Below are 21,997 nucleotides of genomic sequence, written 5' to 3' on the forward strand. Positions count from 1 at the left end.
GTTTTTATTTTATTTATTTATTTTTATGGATTAGAATTTTGCATCCAGTTTCATCAATATAAAGGTAACTTTATTTTAAGGTTACACGGTGATCCACATTCATATTTAAAAATTTAGGGACACAAAACACACATGTTGAAATGATTATTTTACTTATTATTAATAAAATAACACTTGACGTTTCGACCCCTGTATTGAGGTCATCATCAGAAAGATACATGTGTATAGGAAACCAAGCTGCATGCTCTTGCACTCTATAAAGATAAATTAAAACTATGCCGTTAGTTAATCTTTTTTCTTAGCCTGACCTCTAGTGATTAGAAAAATTTTAATAAAATAATAATAAAAAAAATATAATTAATTAATAAATAAAATTAATAAAAAACTACAATAAACTCTGTTAAAGTCCTCCTGTACTAAGATTCTTCTGGATTTGTACAGTTCAGATTGTTATACTAAGAATTTCTTCTGGACTTGTACATTTCAAGTTGCTATTGAATGTTGGGGGAAAAAAAAAAACTTCAAGTTTTCTTGTAGTGGGATTTTTCTTTGGCTTGTTCTGGTTGCTATAAAGGTTGTAAATGGGTCCTCCACATTCTTGGAATGGTTAGGCCATCATTTTTGTTCAGATTTGGATTATGTTTGAGCATTTCACATGCTTCTTTAAATTTTCTCTCGAACCAGGTTTTGGTGTGGTGTAGGAACTTGGTACCTTTCTAATTAATTCTGTGGTATGTTTGGAGTGCGTGGTCAGAAAGGCCGGTTTTTCCAAAATGAAGGTATTTAATGTGGCGTTTGTGTTCGTCCTTCCTAATTGGGATGGTTCGCCCTGTTTCCCCTATGTATGGTAGGTTACATGTTCATTGTATTTTGTATATCCCTGGATGGGCTAGGTGTGGAAGAGGATTTTTGGAAGAACTGAGTAGGTGTCTTAACTTATTCGGGGGTTTAAAGGTGGTTTTAATGTTGTATTTGTGTAGTGTTCTGTCTATTTTTTACCTTATGTTAGAGGTAAAAAATAGACAGAATATATGTGCCATACCTTGTGTTAGAGGTATTTAGGAAATACCTCTAACATAAGGTATGGCAATAGCATTCTTGAAATCTTTTTTGTTTTTACTAGTATCTCTGTGGAGGATCTTGTGAATACTTTTTTATGGTATTCGTTTTTTATAAACGTATAGTTGATAATCTTGTATTCCTGGTTTAGAGTTTGTTTATTTGAACAAATAGTTGGAGCTCTGTGTTTAAGAGTGCTTATGACATCTAGTTTTTATGTAGGGAGGTGATAAGAATTTTTGTGTATGTACTGGCCTGTGTGTGTAGTTTTGCTGTGGTAGACTGGAGAGGAGAGACAGCCTGAGGGAAGACGTGTGACGAGTGTGTCTAGGAACGAAAGAGAGTTGTTTTTTTTTTCAATTTCAATGGTGAATTGGATATGTTTGTGTTTGTTCAGGTGGCTAAGGAATGTATTCAGTGCTTTCCGGCTGTGGGGCCAAATGGGTGAAAATATCGTCGACATTCTGAGCCAAATTTTGGGCTTTAGGCCCGCTGACTGTAGACCTCATTGCTCAAAGTCTTCCATATAAAAGTTAGCTATTGGGGCGAAAGTGGTGAGCCCATGGCTGTAACCTCTATTTGAAAGTAAAAATTGTTTTTTTGCCACACGAAATATCCGGAGTGGAATGCGTGGGCAAAGAGGGCCGTGATGTTGTGTGGAAATATGTTCTGTAGGAACAAGATAGTATCGTTGATCTGGACATTGGTGAAAAGGGAAGTTATGGCAAAGCTGACTAATGAATCTTGGTTGTTGAGTGTAATGTTGTGTATTTTTTATGTAGGCAGGGGACTGACTTACCATTTCCTTGAGTGTGGCAGCTAATTTTTTTGGCTAAGTGGTAATTAGGGCTGTCGATTCCTTCAACAATCGGACATAGTGGTGTGTCTGTTTTGTGTATTTTTGGCAGGCCATAAATTCTGGGAGTGCGGGCATAATGAGATATTAGGGTTTTTTTTTTTTTTGTTGTTTCTTCGGGCCATGTGTTAACGGATTTAATTAATTCAGTTGTTTTCTTTTTGATGCGTTTCTTGGGGGTTGTAGTTTACCATTAGGTAGGTGTTGTGGTCCGATACCAAATGGTTCATTTTTTCTATGTAAGTTGTCCGATCTAAAAGAACAGTGGCATTCCCTTTATCCACTTTTGTGATTATATTGTCCTGGTTATTTTTTAGGGATTCAAAGACCAGTTTTTCTGTTTTGTTTAGGTTGCTGCTTAGTTTTTTGTTTGAATTTAGTATACAAGATGTTTCCATGCGATTTTGTTAGCTAGATTGACGGGGAGAGATCTTAAACTTCTCTCAATATGATAAATGATATCAAGTTTGTTTACTGACCTCAGTGCAATGGCATAGTTTAGACATTGTAGTTTGATTTGTTGATAACCAGGCTGTGTTCTGATGGTGGTTCGGTGCTACTAACTTCGTTTGCAGGTGATTGGCAGCTCCTTTCCTTATGGTGTCCTGATTGTCTTGTGCTTTCATGTTGTTGTAGTGCTTGAAACTTCATTATTAATTTTTCCTTGTTTTTCAGTAATTGATGCTTGGCCGAGTCATTCGTGATCCTGTCTAAATTATCCCAAATTTCAGGATTAACAAAGCTGGATAGCTCTAATTTAAGTTGTAGAACTTTGGCTTGGGTGGATGCTAAGTTTTTTCGTGCCTCATGGATTTGTTCCCTTAAAAATGCTTTTTCCAACCAGGCATAGATACAGAACGCTTTAGCTGATTTAAACTTTTTCTTTAGTTTAATGCAGTTGGGTATTAAGTTGCTGTCTCTACATCGTTTCAAAAAGGCTCATCGATTAGTTAACAAGGAAACACGTATCTTTAGCTTACCATAGAGGCTGCAGTGCTTGTGGGTCACATCTCATGGATTATGATGATTCTTTCTTTTAAGGTTACATGGTGATCAGCATTCATATTTACAAATAAATGTCATGTTATTTTATTAATAATAAGTAAAATAATTATTTCAACACGTGTGTTTTGTCTCTCTAAATTTGTAAATATGAATGCTGATCACCGTGTAAATAGATACAGAGCTAAAGCACTCTGTATCTATGCCCAGTTGGAAAAAGCGTTTTTAAGGGAACAAATCCACAAGGCACGAAAAAACCTAGCATCTACCCAAGCCAAAGTTCTACAACTTAAATTAGAGCTATCCAGCTATGTTAATCCTGAAATTTGGGATAATTTCAAGAATGTGGAGGACCCAATTGCATCTTTATAGCAACCAGAACAAGCCAAAGAAAAATCCCACTACAAGAAAACTTGAAGTTTTTTTTTTTTTTTTTAACATTCAGTAGCAACTTAAAATGTACAAATCCAGAAGAATCTTAGTACAGGAGGACTTTAGCAGAGTTTATTGTAGTTTTTTATTTATTTTATTTATTAATTATTTTTTTTATTTATTTATTTTTTTATTTAATTTTTTTTATCACTAGAGGTCAGGCTCAGAAAAAGATTAACTAACAGCATAGTTTTAATTTACCTTTATAGAGTGCCAGAGCATATAGCTTGGTTTCCTATACACATGCATCTTTCTGATGATGACCTCAATACAGGGGTCGAAATGTCAAGTGTTATTTTATTAATAATAAGTAAAATAATCATTTCGACACGTGTTTTGTGTTCCTAAATTTGTAAATATGAATATAAAGGTAAGTTACAGGTGCAATGGATTCAGTATATCCCAGGGTTAGTTTGGGGGGGGGGGGTTTCCTGGAGGAGTTGAATATGTTTTTTTATTTTATAGGTGATTTAAAAGTCTGTAATGGTGTAGAATTCTATTTATTTTACCTCATAACCCTTTAATATGTGGGATAGCATATTATTTGCATTTTTAGGTGTAGCTTTATAAAGAATTTTATTGATGCTATTTTTGCTTTAGCTGTTGTTTATAAATGTATTGCTAATAATTTGTAATTCTTGCTTAAGAGCTTTTTCATTAGAAAAAAAAAATGTTATGACTCTGTTTTTGAGAGTGTTAATGACTCCCAAGTTTTTGTGATGAAAGATGGTGGTAAGAGTTAGCATGTATATATATATTGGCTGGTATGTGTAGGTGGTAGACAGTGGATAGGATTGCTTGAAGAAAGACATGTAAGCAGTGTATCTGGAAAAGAAAGTGAATTTTGATTTTCAATTCCAATGGTAAATTGCAATACATTCATGTTGTTTGTTCAGATGAATGAGGAAGATGTTTCAAGTTTGGCAGCCATGTGTCCAGATAAAATCAAATCAGTGTATCTAAGCCAAGTAAGCCTAGGTAAAGTAATCTAGAGCATGTTTGCTCAAACGTTTCCAAAAAATATTTTAAAAAAGTTAGTCATTGGGGGGAGGTCCATGGCTGTACCTTCTTTTTGTAAGAAAAAATGATTTTGCCATATGAATTAACCAGAACATAGTTCATGGGCAAAGAGCCATAATATTGGGTGGAAATGTGCTCTGTAAAAGAAGAATAGTGTCACTGATTGGGACATTTGTGAAAAGGGCAGTAACATCAAAACTGACTAACAAATCATCTTTGTCAAGAGTTATGTTTTTAATTTTGTTTATGAAGTGCTGTGTGTTCTTTTTATGGGGTGGGGGGGGGTGATCCCTACTGACTTGAGTGTTGGTACTTATTTCTTGACTAGGTGATAGCCGAAGCAGAACATAATGTTTGTGAACTTCAGAAACCCCATAAATTCTGTGAGAGCAAGCATGATGTGGTGACATGCTGAAGCAGTTTACCAGTTTTCTTCTTAATCCTGTTAGTTGGATTATCGCTCACAAGTTGATAAGTATTGCTATTAGAGAAGTAGTTCATTCATTTGATGAATGAATCAACTGCTTCTTGAACAGATCTACTTACAAAAAGTAAGTAGATCTACTAAAATAAAGAGCCAAAAAGGCTTCAGTTCAGCAATGCAAAATTTATAATAAGTTGATATTAGATCCAGCATTATTTCAAAGCCGAATGTAGAAACTATGAACGTTTCATACAAATAGTATTTGTACAAAAGTAGCATACCGTATAACGTGTGTGAGAGTCCACTCCCAGCCCAATATGGAAGTGGCACGCAAACAAGCAGCAGTAAAATTCATTCAAAGGATTGAAACTTTGTATCAGTTGAGCTTACCTGCTCGACACAGAAGTGGTACTCAAACTGTAATCAGAAGTCCCTTTGGAACAATAAATGGGCGAGAGACACCACCCCAACATGAACGTGTTACAACTAATGTTGTTATGGCAGTTTCAGATATTTTGGAATTCAGATGAAGAGAATCAGCATTTCAACTCAAGAATTGTTGACTTGCTTTGTCGTTGAGGTGTGCAATCTTTTGTTAATATGAGAAACTTGCTTGTACTCTCAGAATCTTAAACTAGAACAGAACAACATCCAGTGTATTATGCAACAGAATGGCTTCTCCGCACAGAAGATATAGCACATTTTTGACTCCTACAAGCAGAGACGTGAGGAATTTTGGCACCTATGGCCAGGAAAGAAAATTGCACCGTTCTAAAAAAAAAAAAAAAAAAAAACTTTAAAAATCTCAATTTTTGTGCCTATGTAAAATTAGCACCTATGGCTGGGGCCACATTGGCCATAGCCTCACTACGCCTCTGCCTACAAGACATCTTTGAATGATTCAGGAGTTCTAGAGGTAAATTGACCCACTCCTCCTTCAGAGCAAGAATAAGACCTTGTATTTTTTCTGGAGGGGAATTTCGAGCAGCAATGGATTTCCCTATTGCATCTCAAACATGTTCTATGGGATTGAAAGCTGTGGAGAGTACTGGCCACTGCACCAATCATATGCACGTCTTCATAGAGACCATCATTAAAATTGTTGTGCAACTAGATTTTGAGAGGTTGGGAAATGATTTCGCCAGAAATAATTGCCAAGAGTTTTTTTTAAAAACCAGCATCTCTAATGACCTGGATCGGAGAGAAGATGACGATATTTGGATAGATGACTTTGACAATGCACACAAGGAAACCACTTGCAAGGCCGGAAGTAGCGATAGCAAATAGGAGATTCTTGGTGAGTCATACCCATTTTCAATTTTTTCCTGAAAACTTTCCAAAAATCCTATATATTTCGCACCATAATTTTTTAACTTTAAATTTTTGGTGAAAAGTGCAAGTTATATTCAAATAAATATGTTATCAGGGAAATGACCATGATTTAGGAAAAGATAAATGATACTGGAAGGAGGAACATATAATTAATATTGCAAGTTGAAATGTAAGGAGCATTGCACACAAAGAAGAGGAATTTAATGATCAACTAAAATATTTTCAGCCAATCTGAAAATATGTATAACAACAGAAACAAAGAAAAAAGTACCAAAGAAATAACTATATACAAATTTATGAAGAACAATATTGTATGACTGCTGGACTGAAAACTAATAAAAATTAGACTCAAAACATTAGCAATCACATAACAATAGTCTAGGCATATGCACCAGAAGAGGGGGAAAGAAGACAGTAAAACTTTTTGCAAAGAACTGCAAAAAAGTTAGAGATAAAACAAATAAAACAGCTGTCTACTACTACTAATAAGGGATTTAAATGCCAGAATAGGAAACTGGAAATACAAAACAAATATTGGGAGATTTGGTTAAGATACATGTAATCAAAATGGACACACTCAGATTTTTTTGTCATTTATAATAATATGAGAATAATGAACTCTGTATTTAAACATAAAGAAATACATAAATATACATGGTCAGCCAGAGGATGTAAGTCAGTTATTGACTACATTATCACAAATTTTAAATCAGCCTTGTTAAACCTAGATCTAGTCTGAATTAACCTCTGATCATGTTATGGTATTGGCAAAAATTCAATTTAAACCAAAATGGCTAAAAATAAATAAAGTGGAAAATAACTATCAATCGAGTTACAAAATTTTTTCATTATGATATCCCCATACTAGGCAGCAATATCAGAAATACACTGATTTTAAAACAGAAACCATAACATGAATCAAATGACATAGAAGAGGAACAGGAAAATCTGAAACAAATCCTGACAAAAGCAGCAGTGGAAAGTTTAGGAATAAAGGGTAAATGGAATAGAAAAAGTGAATTATGAAACTGGGACAAAGAAATAGAAAAGATAAAAACAAAAAAGTTGGTTACCAGGAATCGCTCAATTCCAAAACAGCAGAAACAAAAAAAAAAAAAATTTGCAGATTAGTACAAAATAAACAGTGTACATTCAAAAACAAGAAGTAAGGAAAAAAAACAGAGAGAGAGAGAGATGGAACAATTTTGTAACAGAACTAGAAAAGGATATAACTAAGCCACAACCAAAAACCTATAAAACAATAAAATAACATGAATAAAGAAATAAAAGGTAAAAATACAAACAATAGATTTTGAAAAATGGGTCATTTATTTGCAATATCCCTTGACTGATGATAATGAAGTAAAATTTTATAGAACAAAGAGTGATCTAACAGAAACAATGTTAGAACTAAAAATACAACAAATAAGATGAAAAACAGGAAACACTAGGAGAAGACAGCATAAACATGAAACTAAAAAAATGCAGGTGGGTATTCAGTTTTTTGCTGATAGTGCAAATCTGGGAATGGCACTTGTTGATAAAAGTGATATAGATATCTTGCAAGATGATTTAAATAAATTGGCAATGTAGGCAAAAGACTGGTTGTCAATTCACTGTTGTAAAATGTAAGGTATTGCACTTCAGGATGAAAAGATTGCATACTTTGTATCATATTGATAGTACTAAATTACAGGAAATTGATGTGGTTAGGAATCTGGGGGATGATGGGTGGATAGAGATATGAAATTCAGAGGGCATATTGCAAGAAATGGCAAAATAACTCAGAGGATTACTTGGATGTTGAAGAACACATTGACAAGTAAAGATAAAGGTTATTATCCCTCTTTATAAGGCTCAGTACATGTTGACTACTGTGTACAGATTTGGTCACCTGCATTTCTTGGGGGTCAACAGGTTGATTCAGAGACTAGTGACCAAGCTAGTGACAGGTCTGGAATGTTTCCTCTGAAGATAGATTTGAAGGTGTGTGCGTTACAGAGAGGTTATTATCCCTCTTTATAAGGCTATGATTCAGTACATGTTGACTACTGTGTACAGATTTGGTCACCTGCATTTCTTGGGGGTCAACAGGTTGATTCAGAGACTAGTGACCAAGCTGATGACAAGTCTGGAATGTTTCCTCTGAAGATAGATTTGAAGGTGTGTGGGTTACAGAGTTCAGCTAACAGGTAGAGGAGAGGGGATGTGATAGGAACTTATGAATTGCTAAACAGATTCTATAAGATTGGTCACTTGCATTTCTTGGGATGGAGAGTGTGCCCCAACAATAAGTTTAAGATGTATGATAGGTATTGTATTAATGGATAGTATAGGTTTCCTGCAGTGAGTCTTCTGACTCCATGGAGTACCTGTATAAATAATAATAATTTGGAAAAATAGTTTTCTCACTGTACACTTTCTGTGACTAGTATATTTTTGTATTCACAAATTTCTTTTCTTTTTTTTAATTTTGGATCATTCTCTGTACTTGTTCCTGTGCTCCATAAAAGTCATGTTTCATATATATAGAATAACCATCCCAAGTTTTTACTTGGAGTTTTTTATTTTATTTTATTTTTTTTTTTGTTTTTGTTTATTTCATTTCTTATTCTCTTATATTCTTCAAAGTTGGCTACATTTGTCTGATCTTGTAGATGTTTATTAAATGCACTTTTCCCCCTGGTTTTATAGTGCCTTTATTTCTTTAATATTCCAGGGAGTCCTTATTTTGTATTTTCTAGTTAGTTTCTATCCCAGTGTTTTATATGCTGCTTGTTTGATGTTCATTTTGAATTTTTCTCAATGAAAATCTATATATTCTTCATTACTGACATTTTTTCAAAACTACGTTTTGAGTTCTGTTTTGGTAAAGCATTTTTATACTATCTTGTAATAATTCTACATTAAATTTATTTCCTTGTAATTCTGAATTTTGGTTTTTCACTTTATTCTGTTGAAGTGTTGAAATTTTCCAATGTCTTCAAATGATAGAACTCAAGTATCCAATATTTCATCTGGTTTCTAGTCATTAGCATATAATCTGTAGTAGACATTTGTCCTCTGTTGTTTCTGCACACTATTTTGTGTTGACTCATGCACTTAAAGAAAATATTTTTTATTCTAAATTCATTGTATGTACAAAACTGAAATAATCTTATTCCATTTGAGTTTTCAGTTGTTTCATTGAATCTTTCAAGTGTTCCTGATATTACACTGTTTCCAATTTTTGCATTTAAGTCTACTGCCAGTATTAATTAAGCTGATATTTTTTACAGTTTTCTGTAGTGTTTCATAAAATTCTTCCATTTTTGGTTTTGATTTTCCTTCTTCAGTGTGAAAACCTTGTTTCAATAATGAAAGACCCTGAGTTGACATAATCAAAAGAATTCTAAAAATGGAGAACTCTTAAACTTTGGAAAACCATACATCCTAGGTGGATGTCTGAAGAAGGTTTGAAGCTTTTTCTTTTGATCTTCATTACAAATAGAAATATTATCTATAAGAAAATTAGGCCTGTTTAGTTGACTACAGATAGGAATGTATATCAGAGGCCTGACTTGTGATCCTGTAACTTGGTGAATAGTCTAAGGATTAGAGATTTTTCTCTCATATTCTTTCCCATCTTGAACAGCAGCAACCTTTCCCTTGTCTGCCATAGTAATAATTAAATTGTTATTTTTCAATGATTTTTAAATTATTTTCTTTAAATTCAGAGAAAGAGATTAGTAACTGAAGGCTTCCTAAATGCACTAAAAAGAATTTTTGTGCATTCGAATGGGGAAGGGGAGAAGACGGCATTGTAGGTGAGTCAATTTGAGTCAATTGCTCTAATCCCCATTGAAGAATGGCTTTTAAATAAGTTTTTTTTTAAGACACTGGTTGTGGACCTTGAAGATAATCTTGCCATCTACAACTTCATTGTCTGATGATCAGTTTGCTTCAAATTCTTCATCCAAAGCAGTAATGTTAAGCTTCAGTAACATGTTTAATCACTTCTAAATTTATTTTCGTATAAAGTCATTGTCATTTCAGGAAACATGCTGATAAATCCTTTAATTTTTCAAATGCACCTTTGTTTGGTTTTATATGATTTAACAACTTCATTTTTCAGTCTAAATGGGAGAATTTTCTTGTACAGTGCAACCTTCAAAGACATTCCTCATGTAGTAATCTTAGACAATGGAGAGGAGGACCAGTGAAGATTGACCCACTGGCCCTTGTACAGGCAATAGAGAGGTACTTGGTAATAAGAGGATATGGCCGTATTCGGGTAAGTGTTTTTGAAGTCATCTCCATTAATAAATTGCTTTACTTGGCTTAATAAAAAAAATAATATTTTTATAGAGATTAATTCAGTAAAATCTCATTAAAATTTTCAGCCTATACACATGAATCACATCAGATTATTTTTAAAAAAATGGAATCTGATTTCTGTTCATCTAAAGTTATAAAGCATGTACTGTAAAATGCACAGTAAAGTGTGCTTGATTAAAATCTTAAGATATACAAAAAAAAAAAAAAAAAGATATGAATAAAAATTAATTAATCAGTATGTACTATGTAACAAGTAGCTTCTCTTATTGTACAATTATTGAAAAGCTGACCAATGTCCCATTGTCACAACTGCAATCTATAGAATATTTCTTGCAAGCTGTTCCTGTGCTTACTAGGTTCACTATTGTGTGTGTGTGTTTCAGAGAACTTTATTATTTCTTTAAGTGCTAATAAAATAAATTAGTTCTCTCATGATATTATTTGCACTCGACTCATAGAAGTAATTGTTAAATCATTTACTTAACATACTGCCTGGTTGTAGCAAACTTGTTTAAAGAAATTGTTTGTCGGTTCTGATGAAATAAGTTTGTATGTAGTTGTTACAACATTGAGTGTATGTTACTAAGAGAAGTGATGATAACATTGATAGCACTATCATCTAAATCACTGTCACTGTGATTGATTGCTTTACCCAGTGTAAGATAATGTTAAAAGTGACAGTGTAGCATCAGAACAACTGTTTTCTGATGCTAAGAATTTTATGTTCCTGCCTTTCAATAATCTGCTTCTAGTAATAAAAATAGCTGTGTGGTATGCATTGATTTTTGCTGCCATCGCAGTAATAAAGGAATTAATACTGTGGAACATCTGTTGATCTACTAGTAATTAATAGGTTTATGGTTTTGGTATGCTGCATGTAACATCACATTTCCCAGACTTTAGATAGAACCACAAGAAATAAAATTAATTAGTCATATTAAAGTCATATGAAAATATATTTAAATATTTTGAACACATAATAGTTTCTTGCTTGTTAATTTCTTCATTAAAATGAAATTGTTACTTTATCTTCATGGAGTCAGTACTCAATGCAGGGCTACAGTACCTATATGCTACATAATCCACTTGTCCACCAATACATTACATTACACACTCCACTATAATTGCATTTTTGTCTATATCTACAATAGGCAACATTAATATATTGCCTACTGTTGGTATTTTTAAAGACAGTTCCATTCCATTATGGAGCTTGCAGACTGATTGAGTGAGCACCTTTGTATCACAGTGGGAAGAATGACAGATCAGTGCATCCTTTCAGTAGGAAAGGACCTAAGTTGGATTCTCATCATGATAAGAAGAATCTTTATATGGGCTTTTTTTTAATTCTGAGTTAGTATCACATGAAAGTAGTAGTAGTAGGATTTTTCTCCTAGAAACTTGGGTTTTTCATCCTTTATACTGCAAACCTTTTTTCTAATATACAAAATTCAAATATTTAAATAATTCATTGTGGTAATTTATATTCTTTAACGTTTTTCACACATGGATAAATATGCTGATATGCTGCAATTGTAACAGCATGCTTCTACATATAAGATTTTCTGGTACCTCAAAGTACAGCAATCCCTCAATTAATGCACCTAATGCATTCTTTAAAACAGGTGCATTAATCGAAAACACATTAATCAAATATAATAACCTATGGGAAAATATAATTTGTTCCTCAAATTTCTTTTTTGACCTTTATTTTTCTGCTATTTCTGCAAATTTTACTGCTTCTCTCTTCATCAGGGTCAGCCTCTAAGCATTGCTGCTTAAAAACTCCTATTGTATGAAAAATATTTTCAAATTGTTTCTATGAAATCTCTAATCTCAGTGATTAAATTTTCTTCAGGATCTTCCTGCAATATATCTAAATTTAGCAGGTCGGATTCACTCAATTTCTCAGAATGAGATTTAATTAACTTAGATTCATTTGAAAAGCTTCTAAAATCATTTACGCAATGTGGAAGAATGTGCTTTCAAATGGCTCTCATATTGCTAGCAGTAATTTCATTTGACTTCGCAACATTATAACCAGGACTGAGATTTCTCTGATTTGGCCAGAAAAGTCTTAGAAGGCATTTGCTTCCAAAACAAAAAAAAAAAAAAAAGCTTGGTTTCATCGACATTAAATATTTGTTGGTCACAATAGTCCCCCCCCCCCCCCTCTTTCCACAATTTTCTTCAAAATCTCTGGATAATCTGCACTTGCTGATTAGAAGCTATTTCTTTTTTCAAAATGCTCCAACCATCCAGCACTACTGTGAAATCATTCTTTTCCAGCATTGATAGCTATTTCTTTTAAGGTTGCAAAGAGACTTAATGCTTTTGATTTAATAAGGTCAGTGCTTAGCAGGATCTGTTTCTGGTTACAATTTTCAATCCATGTAGAAAGAGTTCTCTCTAATTCAATCATTGTAATACTTTGATTTTGAGTGGTCTGCATGCATGATGAACTTGAAGCAGCCTTACCTTTCTCTTTGTATTCAGCAGCTTTGCTTAAAATTGCTCTTATAGTTGATTCACCCATTTTTGTGTTCTTGTCCTATCTTTGCTATGGACTTGCCTTGTTTGTTTTTCTTTATCATTTCAAGTTATTCTTCCAATGAGATTACTCATCGAATCATTTTTGATTTGATGAGTAATCGAAATTCTTTTATTTCTTTCGGCCTAATTCTTTTACTCATGATGAAAGGTTGGGAAAATACTTTAAAATAAAAAAAAGTCAGGAAAACAATTGCAAAGGAGATATGATATCAAAATGCTATGTAATTAGCAGACAACATAAATTTTGGTGGTAAATTTGGAATATAGTTTACATGGAAATAGTGTAGTATGCCATTAAAAAAATAACTTTATAAAATCTTTTAAATCGGTAACTAAATATTTCATCCTGGCGATTTTTTTGCAAAATAGTTAGCCATAAAAAATGTATAGATAGAAATTTTTTTAAATCTGTAACATTTATTTTTAAGATGTATATAAGCGCACTAATCAGAGGCATATTAATCAAGGGATTGCTGTAGTACATTCAGACATGTGGTTTGCATATAGTATGAATGGGTTTTCCACTTACCTTAACACATCAGATATGTGCATATGTATGTACGAGGGTGGTCTGAAAAATTCTCGGCCTAACAATGAAAAAACGAATTTATAATTTCAAAATTATTTTTCTTTTTCAACATAATCTCCCTTGAGACTATAATACATTTATTACAGCAATGCTTCAGCACCATTATCCTGTCCTTGTAGTGGTTCTCATTAAGATCTTTAAAATACCCCTCTACATGATAAATCACCTCTTGATTTGAAGAAAAATGCTGACCAGCAAGGAAGAGTTTTAATTTTGGGAAGAGATAGAAGTCAAAGGGAGCCAAATCTGGGGAATAGAGTGGATGTTCCAGCAATTCACAGTCGGGATTCCTTAATTTTCCTATTGCCAAAACACCTTTGTGGGCAGATGCATTGTCCTGATGAAAGATGATTTTTTTCTTTTGCAAACCGGGTCTTTTCTAATGAATTTTTTCATCTAGTCTGGTTAAAAGATCAGAATAATATTCCCCATTTATTGTTTTATCCTTTTCAAGATAATTAATAAACAAAATGCTTTTAGCATCCCAAAACACCTTTTTTGCTGATGGAACCGACTTTGTCTTCTTTGGCGCTGAACAACCGGCTTCTGTCCACTGTTTTGACTGCTCTTTGGATTCTGGTGTGTAAAGATGAATCCAAGTCTCATCCATAGTAATAAATCGACACACAAAATCAGGTTTATTCTTGTTAAAATTCTCGAAGCACTGTTCAGAGATTTTCGTGCGAGTTTGTTTTTGATCTGTTGTGGGCAAGCGCAGCACCCATTTGCTCAAAGCTTTTTCATTTGCAATTCTTCATGCAAAGTATATCCTACACGTTCTTTTGAAATGCATGTAGTCTCAGTAATTTCACACACTTTGACTCGCCGGTCATCCAATACCATATCGAGCACTTGATCAATGCTTTTTGGTGGTGTTACACTTTTTGTTCATCCTTCACGTGGATCATCTTCAAGGCTGGTATAGCCAAGTTTAAACTCGGCAGCCCATTTCTTAATTGTCGAAAACGAAGGTGAAGAGTGCCCATAATCTTTTATGAACTGCGAATGAATTTCTTTTGCCGTCAAACCTTCTTTTACAAAGAATTTTATAACCGTACAATACTTAATTTTATCCATTTCAAAGGATACAGACAACACTTTTGCTTCAGACAGCTGTATACAACAAACTACTTGATAGAATGACTTGCAATTTCATATGGATGCTTATGACAGATATCAAACTTAGAAGAAGAAAAAAAAATCGTGCCGATAGTGTTACCATTTATGGTCGAGACCGAGAACTTTTCAGACCACCCATGCATGTGTATATGTATCATCATCAGTTTCCTGATGGTGCTGTCAGTAATCTGAACATCCCCAAGGGATGTTCAGATTACTGACAGCACTACATGGTTAAGATTACATTTGTATTAATCGCTTATCAACAATTTTCCTCCAAATTAATCTATTACTTGGGAGAACTCCAATACTGTCATATTTAACATTTCATGCTTCTAAGGCACTTCTGACTGAATCAATATACCCTAATCCTTGGTCTTCCTGTGGGTCTCTTTTCTGCCATCTTGGCATCAAATACCTGTTTTGCTAACCTTTCTTCACCCATTCTATTTAAGTGGCCATACCACCTTAGATAAGCTCTGCTGATGTATTCTTGAATGCTAATCGTGTCAAGTTCCTTTCTAATATGGAGTTACCGAGAAGTCGAGGTCAGAGTCGGACTCATCTGCGCTGGAAGAGAAGATAAGTTTTCGTTATTTAGTATAGTTAAATATAGTTTATATTTATAGTATTGAGGAAGTAAATTAGCTTACAGTAGATTGTATAACATAGTATTCAGCGTTTAGTTGTAATAGTTCTTTGGTACAATTTGAGTGATGGTGGTTGCCGCAGTTCCAATTATAAATTGGGTGCCACCAAGTTCTCCCCTATTGAAGGACTCTATTTTGCATAACATAAAGTATTTTGTGGCATGTATGTGTCCCAGCAGCATATGCATAAAATGTAGGCAATGGAGGAATTCAGTGAGTTAGATGTTACTATATCAGACCTCCTTGCTTCAGGAACAGGAGATTTTTGAGAGATGAGTAGTATGATAGGTGAGATTAACGAGCAAAATATGAGTGTGGAAGGCTTGAACAATTCTGAAATTTTCGGAGATAGTCATGATTGGGAGGATGAATGGCAAGTAAGAGTGGCTAACTTGCAGCGAGAGATAGATGAGCTGAAAGAGATGGTGGAATGTCTTGGGAATGAGATGAGAAGTATTGAAAGATGAGATTAGGCGAATGGAAGAGATGAATGCAAGGCTAATGAGAGTAGGAGTGAGAGAGAGAGTACTGGGAATGGTAGAAGACGAGAGAATAGAAACAATAGAAGAGAGGGAATGAGAGAGTGGTATGGGGAATGATAGAAGAGTAGAGAATAGCAGCAGTAGAAGCTAAGGAATGAGAGGAGAGAGTGGAAACAGTCAGAGAGAGAATGAGAAGAATGCGAGGGAGTGCTGGAACCATGGATAGTGATGCCAGGACAGCAGGTAAGTAGGGGGAACACAGAGTGAAAGAGATAGAGAGAGATGCAGGTGAGCAATCAAAGAACAGAGTGTTAAGAGCTGTGATGTAGGAGACTCGATGATCCATGGTGTGCAAGATAGGATGCCAGAGGAGTGTTTTCCTGGAGGAATGATAGAGATTGTGGCTATGGCAATTAAGCCGGTGAAAGAGTGGATGAGATGATTGTTATGATTGCACGAATGACTTGAGAGCCAGTGTAAATCAGGTAGTGAGAAATCTGAGATTCTTGTTTGAGGTTGTACAAAAGAAAATGCAGAGAGGTAAGATATTGTGTGTGTGTATTGCCCAGGTATGATAGTAACGAGCTGAACAGAAGAGAGGATTGGAATATGTGGGTGCTTGGAGGGCATTTGAGGACAGAAAGGAATTGTATGCGAGAGAACGCTTGCATTTGAATGAGGAAGGACGTAGGCATTTGGAGAGATTGCTGTTTTCTGAACGATGCAGTGTGTCAATGCAGGGGAAACTATAATTCCCAGGGTGGATGGTAGCAGGGATGGCCTCCTGTGTGAATGGATGCTTGGAGGGAGGGGGGGGGGGGGGAAGACATCAGGTAACACTGAGTCCATTGGGGTCTGGATGGGATAATGATAGGTATAGAAGATATTTTTATGCCTTATATTAGATTAGCATCAGCCTGTTCAAAGATTATTGAGATTTCTGAGATGTGGTTAGTGGAAGATGATATACTAACAGAAAAAGAATTAGCAGGGTACAGCATTTTTCGACAGGATAGAAAGGGAAAATGCAGTGGTGGAGTACTGTTTATGATAAGTGATGACCTATGTCCTCTCAAAGTGGAGGATTTGGAAGGCAATGGCACTAATGGTTTTGAAAGCATAAGGTGTGAGGTAAAGGTGGGCAGGAAAGGATATTTATGGGGGATGTTGCTGTAAGCCAGGGAGCATAAAGGGTGAAGAGCAGGAGACATTTAGGCAGTTGAGCTTGGCGAATGCAAAAAAGAATGATTGTTATGGGAGATTTTAACTACAGCAGTATAAATTGGGAAGAGGTGGACAACGTATAATAGAGGGAACAAAAGGTTCAAGAATTTTGGATTTGGTCTTAGCATCAGAATAGCTGATAATAACTGAGATGACATCTCTCTCCCCAGTTGGAGAGAGTGACCATGTGGTTTTTACTTGGAGGATGAATAGAAATGCAGGCGTATCAAAGAAAAGGGAATGTATATGGAATTATAAGGTGGGTGATTATAATAGTCTTAGATATCAACTTGGGACAGTTCCATGGAGGGAGGAATTGGAAGGGAAAGATATCATTAGTGCTAGGGAAATTGTGAAGGAATATTTGTTAGCAGCAATAGTAAGCTGTATTCCATCAGTGAAGAAGAGAACACAATTTGGTGTAAAGTGGATGACAAACAATATTAAACAGGAACTGCATGTGAAAAAGAGATTAAGGAGACAGGTGAAGAGCAGATGCATGAAGAATATAAGACACAGGCCAGGAGAGTGATTTGCATGGTGAGGAAGGCTAAACTGGAATATGAGAAGAGAGTGGCATTAAGATCCAAAGAAAATCCTAGGGAATTTTTTTAGCTATGTGGGCCATTAGGAGGAGAAATGATTGTGGAAGAATGACATTGTGCGATAAAAATGAGAATAGTGACTGATGCAGAAGACATAGTGGAGTTGTTCAATGAACACTTTATTGGAGTATTTCATCCTGGAGAAATACTCCAATAAAGGTTTTAATATTAGAGGGATAGGGCAGGTTTAGAGGGAGGTGCAAGAGGAGAGTGTATTCCAAATACTGAGTACTCTGGATGTCAGTAAAGCTGTGAGACTGGATGGTATTTCACCATGGGTTTGGAGAGAATGGGCTAAAGAACTGACAGCTTCTTTGATATGGCTTGTCAATGAATTTCAGGCTATGGAAAAGGTGCCCAGGGAATGGAAGGAAGGTAAGATAGTGCCATTGCATAAGGGCAGTAGCAGACTGGAAGTGTCTAATTATATAAGAGATAAGAGTTTGTCTCTCATCAGTGGTTGTTAAGGTCTTGGAGAAATTAGTGAGAGACCATATATAGCGTTGGGCAGATGAGGGTAATGTTATCTGTGAGAATCAGGATGGATTTGTTAAGGGGTGTGCCCTTGCTTTAGTAATATGATTGATTGCCTTTTATAATAGTGATAAGAGCAGTTAATGAGGGAAAGGCATATACTGCCATTTTTTTGGATTTTGCAAAGGCATTTGACAGGATGCCACATGATAACCTGATACTTAAGTTGCAGCAGAACTTAAGTATCAGCTTAAGATATTTAGATGTCTAGTTAGTCGAGTGGATTCATGATTGGCTGTCTGATAGGTATCAGAGAGCTGTATATGGTGGAGCAATAGCAAGGAGGTAGGTTACAAGTGGGGTTCCACAGGGCTTAATACTGGGGCCTGTATTGTTTAACCTTTATATCAATGGATTGCAAGGGGGGATATTCAGTTGTTTGCAGATGATGTGAAGCTGGGAAGGTATATTAATAATAGTGCAGATGTGACAGCCCTGCAAGGGGATTTGAATAAACTGGACAGATGTGCAAATGAATGGTGGTGTCAGCTTAATGCAGCAAAATATCAAGTTTTGAAGTTTGGGATATATCGATGGGAGGCTGCATACTCAATTGGAGGAGTTGTACTGGAGGAAGTAGAGAAGACAAAGAAATCTGTAGGTGATGATTGATAGAAAACTGAAATTCAGGGAGCATATTGCAAAGGTGGTGAAGGTAATCCAGAGGATTTATGTAGTAGAGAAGGACACTGACCTGCAGAGATAAGAGTTATTGTTCCGTTGTATAAGACTTTGATCAGACCACACTTAGACTATTGTTCTCAAATTTGGTCCCCAGGATTTGAAGGGAATAAATTAACCATGGAAAGGGTACAGTGGTGGATAACAAAGATGGTTCAGGACTGTACAATATTAGTTTTGGGGATCGGCTGAGGGAATGTGGACTTCAGAGTTTGGTGGATAGAAGGAGAGGTGATATGATCGAGGCTTTTAAACTGTTGAGAGGCAGTTACAGGGTTGACACTGGGGAATTCTTTCACTTGGTGGAACAGCGGGAAGGAATGATGACAAGGAGTTATCCCTGGAAATTATGAAAGGAAGCTGTGAGCAAGAGGGTGTGGAGTGGTTGAACTGTGGAATGCATTGCCTGATAGAGTGGTTAGAGCAAGAACGGTCAGTAAGGAGTGGTATGCTAGACTTTGTGTTTCCTAGGAAGGTTCTCCCACGATGAGTTTCTTGACTCCATGGACGCCTGAATAATAATATCTTCATTTGTAATCTGTTGTCTCTAGTCTTTGATCAGGTGCTTTATTTCTAACCCAACTCTCAGGTGAATTACTTAAAACTGGTTTGAACAACACTCTTGTAAACTGCTAGTTTGGTGTTTTGGCTAATTTCTCTCTTCTTCCATAAAATTTATTCTGCTGGCTACCCACCATACCAGTTTTGCTTATTCTTTTGTCTATTTCTAAATTTAACTTGTCACATTCACTAAAAACTGCCTAAATATCCGAAATTTACTTGTTCTATATAGAATCTCCATTCAGAATGCAGCTGAAGTTTTCTATGCTGCTGCCTATTTTCATTTTTTTTTTAATTGCTGATTTTCATAAAAAATTTATTACAGCTGTTATTCAATTCAGTTCGAAGAGATTCATGGAGACTTGCACTAGATGTGTTTAGGAATACAACATCATCTGCATAACGCAAAGAGCTAATTGACATCTCCAATTCTAATATCAGGATTGATGCCTCTTTCTTTCATAATGTGATCTATATAGATGATGAATAAGAGTAGAGATAATATGCATTCCTGTTTTACCCCTTCAAGTACTTCAAGTTTTTGAAGTCTTTTTCTATCTCAAGTACTGATACGTGCTCCTCTGTGCATTTCTCTTGAAAATTTTCTAGTATGGTTCTGTCACTGCTTGGTTCACTTAACAGCCTTTCAAAGTTATTACTCCAGACATATAGGATATTCTTATCTTCAGTTTTTATGTCACCTTTATCATTTTTGATTCCTTTCCTATATTTCTAAGCATCTTCAATAACCTCTAGAACATTTTGCCACCTTCCTAATATTTATTTTCTATATTCTTACCAAAGTTTTTCTTTACTTTTGTTTAGCTACTTTTACACACAACTTAACTCGCTTACATTTTTCTCTGTATTCTTTTATGGCATCTGCTACAAACTTTAGGTATGCTTTCTTTTCCAAGACTGCTTCTTAAACTTCTTGTGTCCATCATGGTGTTCTTATTTTTCTATCCTTGCGGATAACTTCACCACATACCTCCCTAACTGAATCAAAGTCTTCTTCAGAGTTTGCCACTGAGACTACGAGGTTTGGTTCTTGTTTTCAGTTTGTTTCATTTTTTCTTCAATAATGTTTGTATAGTTTACAATTTATTTGTAAAAGCTGCTCAACTTTAATTCTTTTTAAAACTCTCTTGCATAGTGTTCTCAGTGTGATATCCATTTTTATCCTACTTGTTCCAGTAGCTGACTTTTCACTGTTACACCCTGGTTCTCTGAATAAAACAGCGGGCAACACTCCAGCCAGCATAAAATCTCAACGATAATGCATCATATGCATCTGTTGTTAAGCCAATAGAGAGTATAATTTGGCAGGCTAAGTCCCAAATTGCCAGTCCATCTTCATTTGTTCAGTACCCATTAGATACGTACTAACAGGGTACACAATGTGATGGTGAGGATTGGACATTAGGTCAGAAACCTCAGTCCTCCACATTCCTGAAAGGCAATGTGGAGGGTTCTTCCCAGTTATTTAGCTTTGAACCTGTGGGTGGGTAGGTTGGTTCAAATGTGGTTAAATAGAATCATATTTGAAAGTTTCATATTCGGCTGGCATCTAATCTACATCATAGGTTAGATATATATGGTTGGTTCTATCCCATTAATGTCAACTATCCAACTGTTATTCCATTAAGCAGGGCTTCTTGGAAGTTCCAAAAAAACTCTGCTTTTTTTAGAGACCTGAAATGGCTTGAAAAAGTTTCAAGGTAATCTTGATAAGGTTTCCAGATCATCTAAAAATAAATAATAATAATAATAATAATCAAAACTAATGTACTGTAGGTTTACAACCTGTCATAGCTGGCAGCTACATAAGTCGACTCTGCCACTTTCAATTTCTATACACATCTGATGTCCACCACATCATCCAATCTGGAATGGACTTGTGAAACTCACATGGTTCCTGTAGACATTACATACAATAATTCCAATTTCACCTTTACAGAGCGTTAACAAAATTTGTGTTTACTTACGGTAGCCTTTTACATACACATTTCAGTCAATTTCACAATACCTCAGTATGTTTTCACCATAGGTTACAATCGTTGCCTGGACGATGTAGCGATTCTTGCTCTGGAGTTTGTTGGGAAGGTCAGGTGATTCTTTCAAAAGAACTGCCGAAGTCTATGTTGTGTCCGCGGGTAGTTGCACTCTCTTAACCATTGATGCATTCTAGCAGGAGCTCCATCAAATAATGGCCTCACCTCCACACACACCTGGAACTCCATTCTCTGGGAAGGACAAAACTTGGAACTTAAAATCGAGTACCTTACTGGTTCATCTCAGTCCTCTTTTATATCATCACTTAATCCTTTGTTACTGCGATGTAGTTTCCAGGATTACCTGCCAGCGTGATGATGTCACTTCGGCTCCTTCCATTCGTGGGTGCATATTTTTATGTTCGCAAGACCTTACGAACCTTTGTTTTTGCTTAGTCATTGTTCTAATCTGGGTTATTCTCCCCTTTTCCGTTTTGCATACAATTCAATGAGAATTAAATTATGCATTTTTTACAGCAAAATTATCATGTTTATTTTATTAC

General features: G+C 35.3%; 1 protein-coding gene across 8 annotated transcripts in view; it reads left to right on the forward strand.

Annotated features, from left to right (window-relative positions):
- ctrip (E3 ubiquitin-protein ligase ctrip) overlaps positions 1 to 21,997 on the forward strand; it is an 817,513-nt gene that overhangs the window by 608,753 nt on the left and 186,763 nt on the right. For 6 of the 8 annotated variants that reach the window (XM_090413730.1, XM_090413731.1, XM_090413729.1 and 3 more), the window contains one exon: positions 10,240 to 10,398. In XM_090413730.1, the coding sequence (XP_090269856.1) occupies positions 10,240 to 10,398 (159 nt within the window). The remainder of the gene's footprint in view (positions 1 to 10,239; positions 10,399 to 21,997) is intronic. The other 2 variants (XM_090413734.1, XM_090413737.1) reach the window with 1 other exon arrangement.

Source organism: Typopeltis vanoorti, chromosome 24 (genome assembly GCF_054136105.1).
Source record: "Typopeltis vanoorti isolate ZY-2024b chromosome 24, IOZ_Tvanoo_1.0, whole genome shotgun sequence".
Taxonomy (NCBI): domain Eukaryota; kingdom Metazoa; phylum Arthropoda; class Arachnida; order Uropygi; family Thelyphonidae; genus Typopeltis; species Typopeltis vanoorti.